Below are 9,171 nucleotides of genomic sequence, written 5' to 3' on the forward strand. Positions count from 1 at the left end.
CTTTGCCATTAACTTCGCCGAACACAGCTAGTGGTGAAGGCTTCTGCAGGTTTTAGTCCAAGAACATCTGGGGACCCAGGGTTGGGGACCTTAAGTGTATTGTGCAAATCTCATCAGTCCTAACTAGGATTGAGGAATCCCAGAAGCCTTAGCACAGCAACATCTGTAGGTCTGCATTTTGCCCACCCACCCCTGACCTACTCTGAAGCTTGTTGATTAATGTATGAATCCAGTGCTAGTAAGCAACAGCCTTGTAAGATAGACTAGCATTATCTCCAAAAACACAGGGCAGGCTACTTGGCCTGACAACTCCTTGGCTAATCCCCCATCTCTTCCTGTTCTTAAGTGGTTTTTAGAAAACGTTTTATTTCAGAAGCCATTGTGTAAGGAATTCTGTTACAGCATTTGATTTATCATTAGCTTTATATTGCTTGTAATGTTTCAGTTCTTTTCTTCAATGAGTTTAACTGCATTTTTAATTATAGCACCCATCCTTGAAAGCCAATGAGTGTTAAAAGCATTAATGGGTTAAAAGGTACAAAAAAACAAACAAAATAAAACGTGCATATAATTTAGCAGCCCTTCTTCGATCTATACTGTAACACGATGAGAGAATCTGAGTGTGTTGTGGAAGCTGAAAACAATACCACCACGGATCTGGAGTCCTAACAGTGTCACTCAAGAAAAAAGGATCAAAGCTGAAGACACTGGACTAATATGCCTCTGTCTTCTTCAGGACCTAACAGTTATGTCAGGAGAAGGGAACAGTCCCAACAGTAACTGCAGCTATTCTAGAAAAATTATAGAAGAGCACCAACTGGACAGCAGCCGCAGTAGTGGAAGGTGACACTGACAGAGTGATGTTTTACCTACATTTTTGTTCGGTAAGACAATTTGTTGATGAATACTTTCAAAAGGCAATCCAAAATGAAACAAGATATAGTGCTGGAAGATGAGAATCTCAGCACATTAAGCAGTCAAGCAGCTAATGGGGAACTACAACGGAGGAACACTAATAGTGATTAGAGATGGGCATGAGTAGCCAGCTCAGCAGTTCATACAGTTCCGTTTATCAGCCAAACACGTATTTGGCACTTCAAAGCCCCATTTCTATGGGCAACTGCCCACTCAGAGGAAGCAGCCTGGCTTCCCTGCCCCACCTCCTCCGGGTGCTGCCTCTTGAGTAAGCACCCACCGGAGGCAGGACTTTGAAGTGCCAACCAAACCACTGACCCAGCAGTTCTCGACCATCTCTGAAAGTGATTTCAGGGATGAAACAACCTGACATCAAGCCGAAAGTAAATTGAGATGTTGATGTGCACAAAGACAAAGGGTGAAGCTGCGTGACACACACAATTGGAAGCTGAAATATGAGAACTGTAAACCAGGGCAAGCTCTGAGTGAGTTAATATGGACTGGAACAAGATGTATGTCAAGTCAGATAATTAAAAGAACTTGCTTTTGAAACGACCAAGTCAAAAGAAAAGGTGTGGTTCCAATGAAGCAACTGCAGAAGCAGACCTAGTTATATAGCAGAATGCGACCAGGTAACATAAATGAAACGTCCTGGAAAGGCTGTCAACATAGCCATCTCCAAACACTGAGCTCCAACTATGAGTGCTGAAGAAGAAGAATTAAAAGACCCTTTTATACAAGGGTCCAGGAACAAACTGATCACACATTTATTTCTTAATTATTTTATTTGTTTTATATTATCTATACGCTGCCTTTCTCCCCATAGGGAACCCAAGGAGTTGCACAACAGATAAAACAACAGATTTAAAAACACAGCATAAATATCACATTTAAAAAAGTTAAACACACATTAAGATTTAAAAAATAATTTAAAAAAATATTTATTAAACAATTTAAAATCTGTGAGTTCAAAACCATCATTCCTGATACAACTTATTGCTTAAAGGTCTTTGCCTGATGACTGAAGGACAACAGAGAGTGGACCAAGCTGGCTTCTCAAGGCCATGTATCTCAAAGCCTGGGAGCATAAGCTTGGAAAGGTGGTGGAACTGAGTAAAGGGGCTCTTCAAAAGATCTTTAAAGAGAAGAAAACTCACTGGGTCAAACTGCCTGGATCCAAACTGTATAAGGCTTTATGGGTAATTACAGCACTTTGAATTGAGCCCAGAAACTCTGGCAACCAGCGAAGCTGTCATAATAAGGGAGTTGCATGGCTCCCTAAAACTGGTACCAGTCAGTCAGCCATCTGGCTGCGGCATTTGTACTAGGTGAATTTTCCGAACACTCTTCAAGGGCATCCCCATGTACAGCATGTTGCAGTAATCAAATCAGAACAAAGCAGGAGAGCAACTCAGAGTGATAAGCAACTCATAGAGTCTGAAGCAACGTGACAGCTTGCCTTTTCCCATCGCAGCACACAGCAGAATTAACAAGCAGCAGAAAGTGAACTGGCACCAATTCTCGTTCCCTTCCCCCCATATATCTCTGCCTGGGGAACAGATTAAGGAGGGGACAATAATTAATAAACTGCCACTCCAGTTGGATTTGATACACAAAATGACCACAGGGAACATCTTGTTTTTTGCCCCAAGCAACAAAATATTTTGGGCGATGGTTCTGCTGGCCTTTACACCACTGAAGAATAATCATTCTGACCTCAATGGGGGTTGTGTATCTGCTTCAATTTTAGTCTGAACATTAGAGCCATTATCCATGGAGTAAAACCCTAGACGTCTAACCAGGCTAGAAAGGGAAGACACACACACTAATTCTTTTTCAGATTCAGGTATAAGGCTGAATTTAAGGGTACAGTCACACTATGAAAATGAATTGGGAGAATGATTGGAGGTTTTGAAGTCAGTTTAAAGTCACATGGTAGCCATGAAGTTTTTGGGTCAGTGTGTGTGTCCTCTTGGGAAAAAATTTAATCTGTTTTCAAACTGTGTTGTATAGAGGCCAAGGAGACTACACACGCTTTTAGAATTGTTGCATTCGAGGCTTTGTCCTCTACTTGTCCACCCACACACTGGCTGCATCTCACAGCCACTTGCTGCTGCTCCAGTGATGATGATGATTGATGATGACGATTATTATTATTATTATTATTATTATTATTATTATTATTATTATTATTATTATTATTATTATTATTATTATTATTATTATTATTATTATTATTATTAATTGCTTGCTTGCTTGCAATCTGGCATAGCGCTAGTTCAGTATAACAGATTTTAAAAACTCAGACCAGACTGCAAGGTTTACTTGCAGCCGAACACACCTGGACAGAGACAAGACACACACAGAAAGGAGAGGGAGTGACGGAATTGCATCTGAGGAGAGGAAAGGCACACCAGAGGAGAGGAAAGGCACACCAGTGAGTGGCAAAGAGAAACAGACCACAGCAACTAAAAAGATCATCAACTTCTAGGCTTCTGAAGGAGGCAATGCTGTCCCTCATCCACTCTTTATCTCTCTTCGCGCTCTCTCTCTTTGGCATCACGTAACCCATGATCCGGGTATCCACTACTTGACAAACTGCACAGACACACTATACATCAACATAGGCATTCTCATATGCCGAAATAATTCAAAATAGAGTTCACTAATGATTTCAAATAAAATCTAACCTCTAACAGCCGAGTTAAATACCCTGCTTTCCAACAAAAAAACACAAAAACCCCATACTGTACCTCCCTGAGTGTCATGTAGCCAAATTTTCAAAATCGATTTCAAACATGCTCAGTCTGATTCAAAAAACAGGTTTGCTTTCCTATGTGCAACCGCACCCTGAGTAACCACATTTCCAAAACCAACCATTCTATGGGTGGCTTTCAAAGATGGAAGTGTACAAATATGCATTTTGTTAAAAAAATAGAAGAAAGCTGCCATTCATGTGTCAGATAGAATAGAATAATTTTGCCTGAGGCAGATACCCTGCATAAGACACTTTGATGCTGAAACAGTATATGTTGTTGTTTGTTTCTTATTTGTACTGTGCGGGTCCATTCAGGGTTTCAAAACCAGGATACAGATACAAATCAAGTGAGAAGAAGGGAAAGATGGAAGCAAAGCAGAAGGTGGCAGGTTCTCCACCCATAAAACAAAATAATTCCTGTAGGCATCCTTCAGTCTCGAGAGACTATGGTAACATGCTCTGAACAGAGGTCTTGGAACAGTGTCTAGTGTGGCGGAGAAGGCCAATTCGAGAGTGACAATCCCTTCCATACTGAAGATAAATACAATCTGTCCTCTGTCCAGCTCCCTGATTACGCTGCTTTTGGGACTGCCTCTTTGCCTCCGTCTGCTGAACAAGTGTTTCTCCAAATTCGGACAGGCCATGCTGTGCTGCCTGCCTCCAGGCTGAATGCTCAGATGTCAGGGTTTCCCATCTCTTGAGGTCCATTCCTAAGGCCTTCAGATCCCGCTTGCAGATATCCTTGTATTACAGCTGTGGTCTCCCTCTGGGGCAATTTCCCTGCACTAATTCTCCATACAGATCTTTTGGAATCCAACCATCAGCCATTCTCACGACATGCCCAATTCAACCTAGACGTCGCTGTTTCAGTAATGTATAAATGCTAAAAATCCCAGCTCATTCTATTTGGAACTTTGTCCTGCCAAGTGACACCAAAATGTGTTAGAGAGAACACATATGGAATACGTTCCGCTTCCTCTCCTGCCATCCACAAAGGGTCGAGGACTCGCTGTAGTACAGGAGTGCGCTCAGGACACAGGCTCTATAGACCTGGATCTTGGTATATGCCGTCAGCTTCATATTAAGCCATTCTTTGTGAGTCTAGAGAACATGGTAGCTGCTTCGCCAATGCGTTTGTCCAGCTCGAAATCTAGGGACAGAGTGTTAGAGATTGTTGAGCCAAGGTACACGAAATCATGAACAGCCTCCAATTCTTGTGTAGAGATGGTAATAGGGGGAAGTGAGTCCACGCCCTGGCCCATGACTTGTGTTTTCTTCAGGCTGATTGTTAGCCCAAAATCTTGGCAGGCCTTGCCAAAACAATTCCTAAGTTGTTGGAGCGCTTCAGCAGAGTTGGCAACAACAGTCCTGCATCACCGGCAAGGAGGAAGTCCCGCATATATTTCAGAGGGACTTTGGTCTTCGCTCTCAATCTAGAGAGATGAAAGAGTTTTCCATCTGATCTAGTCCAGAGATAGACACCTTCTGTTGCAGTTCCAAAGGCATGCTTCAGCATGACAGCAAGAAAGATCCAAAACAGGGTCAAGTGCGGGGACACAGCCTTGTTTCACTCCGCTTCGGATGTCAAAGGGATCTGATGCTGAGCCATCAGAAACTACAGTGCCCTTCATTCCCTCACGAAAGGACCTGATGATGCTAAGGAGTTGAGGTGGACATCCAATCTTGGAAGTGTTTTAAAAAGCTGTCCCTGCTAAACAAATCAAAGGCATTTGTGCGATCTATGAAGGCCACAAAGAGTGGCTGTCAGTACAAAGTAGTAAGTTCTTGATACTGAATGGCAAGGTGTGGCCCCAGTTGAAAGAGGACTTTGAGTTCAGCTGCATTTAGCCACACAACCAGTATGGAATACGTGCAAAATAAATGTGTGGTGTGTGGTCATCTGGGTTCTACTCCCCTGTTGACCAATTGAGGACCAGGTCTCAGCCTGACCTGCTTTGCAGGGCTTTTGTTAGAATAAAACAAAACAGGGAGAATGCACAATCATACAGCTTTCTGTCCCTCTACACCAAAACCACCAGAATAAATATGAGACCAGGAAGAACATGCAAACACGGATCCTTTATCTAAGGAAATCATCTGTTAGTGGGTAGGACTGCCTTTCACAGGCTTTTATTCGAGCCTGGAGGAAAGGTTTTAACTTCTTATTTTATTTCATTTTGAGACTCAAGAGGAGGGCTCTTACACCAGTGTTTCTTATCCTTTTCCAACCCATACCACATAAAGTCTTACATCCCCCGGCAAATCTGCTGCCACCCTAAGTATCAAAAGGAAAAACAAGCCGAAGCATTTGTAATTTTAGAAAGAAAATATTTATTTTGATCTTCCAATCTGTTTGCATTTACTAAAATTAAAATACAAGGTTTTTTCCCCCATATCCCGTTTGCTTCCTCTGACATCTCAGTATGCCCTCCCCCACTTTAGATTACAAAGGGTGTGACAGCACAGGCGTTTGTCCCGCTCTTTGGCCTGCTGTGGGGACCGGCTGGGTTTGATCTTTTTGCCGGCAACCAGCCAACGTAACTGCCAAGATGAGCCATCAAGTCCCCAGAGTGTTTCCGACCTGCCATTTTCTGGCTCCCTGTCAGGGGCTACAGTTTCTTACCTGCGGACAGGATCACCCGTTTAGATTAAAAAGAGCCTTTTGGCTACCCATAATAGAAACTGTAGTCCACCATTGGCTGGGGATGGCTGTAGTAATTTCAAAATTGCTCCATTGGATCCTTGAAGGTCTGCCCCAAGTCTTGCCCTGATGGCACCAGTGCCAAGTGGCCAGCTCTCGGCCCCTCCCAGGTCACCCCTTCATGGCTTGTCTTTAAAAAAATGTACAGCAAGCCATCAGTTTTCGAAACAGGCAAAAAGGAACAAAAAGAATGGTTTTGTTTCTCTATTTGACTCCTTTGGGTCAGGTGGGGGGGGGCAGTTCATTACCCTGAAATGCATCTTGGGAAACATCCTGTAAGGGGTATGTGCATAAATATGACAGTCATACAGTCTCACTTTTATGTCTAAGGAACTGGACTTCATTCAAGGAAAAAAACACATTAAAAATGGCAGTTTTAAGGTGCCACAACGTTTTGGTCTCATGTTTTTTGTTGTTGCTGCTGTTCCCTTTTATTTTATTTTATTTTATTGTCTGAGAAAGAAGTTCTGGAGACTCAAGAGGAACCAAGAGAAGTTCACCTGGTCAAATGCCAGGATGATCCTGAAGGCATCGTCCCATCCACAAGATTCAACCCATCAGACCTCTGCTTTCAGCGCTAGAATCCTCACCCAGTGCGGCATGGCAGTCAGGTACAGAATTCATTCCCCTCAAAAGCTGCCAAACCCCCCCCCCCCAAAGCCGCCTGAACTACAGTGCCCATCATCCCCCACAGTGCTGGCCGGGGATGAAGGAGTGGCAGTCCTACGCACGGGGAAAGCGGCAAGTTGAGGAAGCGATGCAGAATTCAAGCTTTCCTTTCGAGAAGAAAAAAAAAGTTGGAAATGGGAAACGGGGTGCGAGCGCTTTTTTTTTCCTTCCCCGTTCTCAGAGCAGGAAAGCTGTCGCTTCTCCCGCGCGTGGCGCGGCCCGGGCGAGACCGGCTTACCTAAAATCTCTTTCCTGCGCTGCGTGTGCGGCTGATCGGTGTAAACCCACTCGAAGTCCCCGCGGGTCACCTTGTTCCCCATGGCCGCTCCTGCACCTGCCACGCTCGCTTCGCGCAGCCCGAGGAGGAAGCAGGGACGCCCTCCGCTGGGCTTATATGGGAGCTCGATGCACCTAGGGGGGCGGGGCTCAGGGGGAACCTGTTTCCCTCAGACCACGCCCCTCGCCGGTCTCGCCCGATTTGCAAACCCCCGGGCGCGAAATCAATGTGCTAGTCCTCAACGCGCCTTCTCCTCTCCCTCCTCACTTCCAGGGGAGACTTTCTGGCAGGTGAGTCCTCTGGGACGTCTCTTCCTCAAGTCAGCTGGAGGACAACTCCTACGATCCCCATCACGCTGGCTAGAGGTGATGGGCGTTGTAGTCCAGAGCCCAGTGATACCTTTGGATAGGCATTTGCACTTCATGACAGCCCCCCATAGCCATCGGGAGAGTCCCAAAACACAGGCAGCTGGATTGCACGCTATCAGAAAGGGAGGTCTTCTGTAAAGTCAATGGCCTTTGACTGCCAATTCAAGACCAAATTCCCCCAAATTGTTTGGCATTGCAATAGCAACAGGAAGATGGGCACAGGGGCTGTGCCATCTGTTTCCCTGAATTAACGATACAGTATGGGTTGAAATTTCAGAGCCCCTGTTTGAGGCTGTCTTTTGCGATCGTGTGACATTGAGCTTTTCTTCAAGATCTTTGTTAGCTTTTCCCCCCTGTAATAAACTAATGACCAGTAATGATGACTAGGCGGGACCAAGGAGTGCTCCAGTACAGTACTAATAATAGTCGAATAAGGTGTGCCTCATCTTGACTAGCTGGCGTGTTGATATTTCACAGATAGGCAAATTCCACCACTCGAGTTTCTGAGAAATCTGCTCGACAGCTTTTCCGCTCTCTTTGTCCGGATGGGTGTTCCGGACACTGTCAGTCCAACATCTCTACAATAGGAAACAATTAACGCCTACAGAGATTTCTTAGTTTGACAACTTCCAGAATCGTCCATCTTGCTTAAACTGCCTGGGGGGGACGTGTAGTCCCAAGAAGCAACATTTCCCTTTTCTGGTTGAACCTGGGTTTCTTCTTGCATGAACTCTTATTATCCAGTTCATGGGAGATCCTGGGAACCTCAGCTCTGGCAAGAGTCGTGGACGGTCTTTTAATCACAGCTCAGTCCCGCTGCTCATCCTCCAGCATCCTCTATGACAAGAACTACAGTGCCCATCATCCCCCGACAGTGCTGGCTGGGGATGAGGAGAGAGGCAGTCCCCGTGGTGCTTTTGCCGATTGCGGGGGGGAGTATAGCGCTCACTGTGACAACTCTATCAATCTGTAAGGAAGGTCCTTTGGCCATCCCTGAAGGAATACAGTGTGTGTGTGTGGGGGGGTGGAGGGCTGGTTGGGGGTAGGAGATGGAACGTTCGGCCCGCGGACGTTCGGAGTGTGGAACGTCGCGGGTCGCCGTGTTCCATCGGCCGAACTGTGGCGGGGCCGCCCCAAACTCTTGGCCCCCCACCCCATCCCACCACCACAAAAGGAAAGCCCCCTCCCCGATCCTGATCGGTCTTTCTTTTCTCCTGGGAGGGGAGGGTGGAGGGACCCCATCCTGTCCGCCTGGGATCGAAGGAGAGGTGAGGGTGTCCCGATCTGCAACGGGGAAAGGAAGCCGACGACTTGCTGGACTTCAGGAGGGTGGAAAGGAAGGACAGCTTCAAGCGGCCTACTCCGGAGTAAGGTTTGTTGTCTTTGTGTGACTTATTCCTAGGGAAAGGATGCCTGGATGCCCGTCGCTCTTCCCCCGCCCCCCAAAAGAAGTCTAGAGGGAGACAGCCGGGATCCTGCTCCC

General features: G+C 45.8%; 1 protein-coding gene across 1 annotated transcript in view; it reads right to left on the minus strand.

Annotated features, from left to right (window-relative positions):
* DEGS2 (delta 4-desaturase, sphingolipid 2) overlaps positions 1-7,439 on the minus strand; it is a 42,426-nt gene extending 34,987 nt beyond the window's left edge. The window contains exon 1 of the mRNA XM_020777978.3: positions 7,282-7,439. Within this exon, the coding sequence (XP_020633637.3) occupies positions 7,282-7,363 (82 nt within the window). The 5' untranslated portion in view covers positions 7,364-7,439. The remainder of the gene's footprint in view (positions 1-7,281) is intronic.
* Between the last annotated feature and the right edge of the window lie 1,732 nt (positions 7,440-9,171).

Source organism: Pogona vitticeps, chromosome 1 (assembly GCF_051106095.1).
Source record: "Pogona vitticeps strain Pit_001003342236 chromosome 1, PviZW2.1, whole genome shotgun sequence".
NCBI classification, from domain to species: Eukaryota; Metazoa; Chordata; class Lepidosauria; order Squamata; family Agamidae; genus Pogona; species Pogona vitticeps.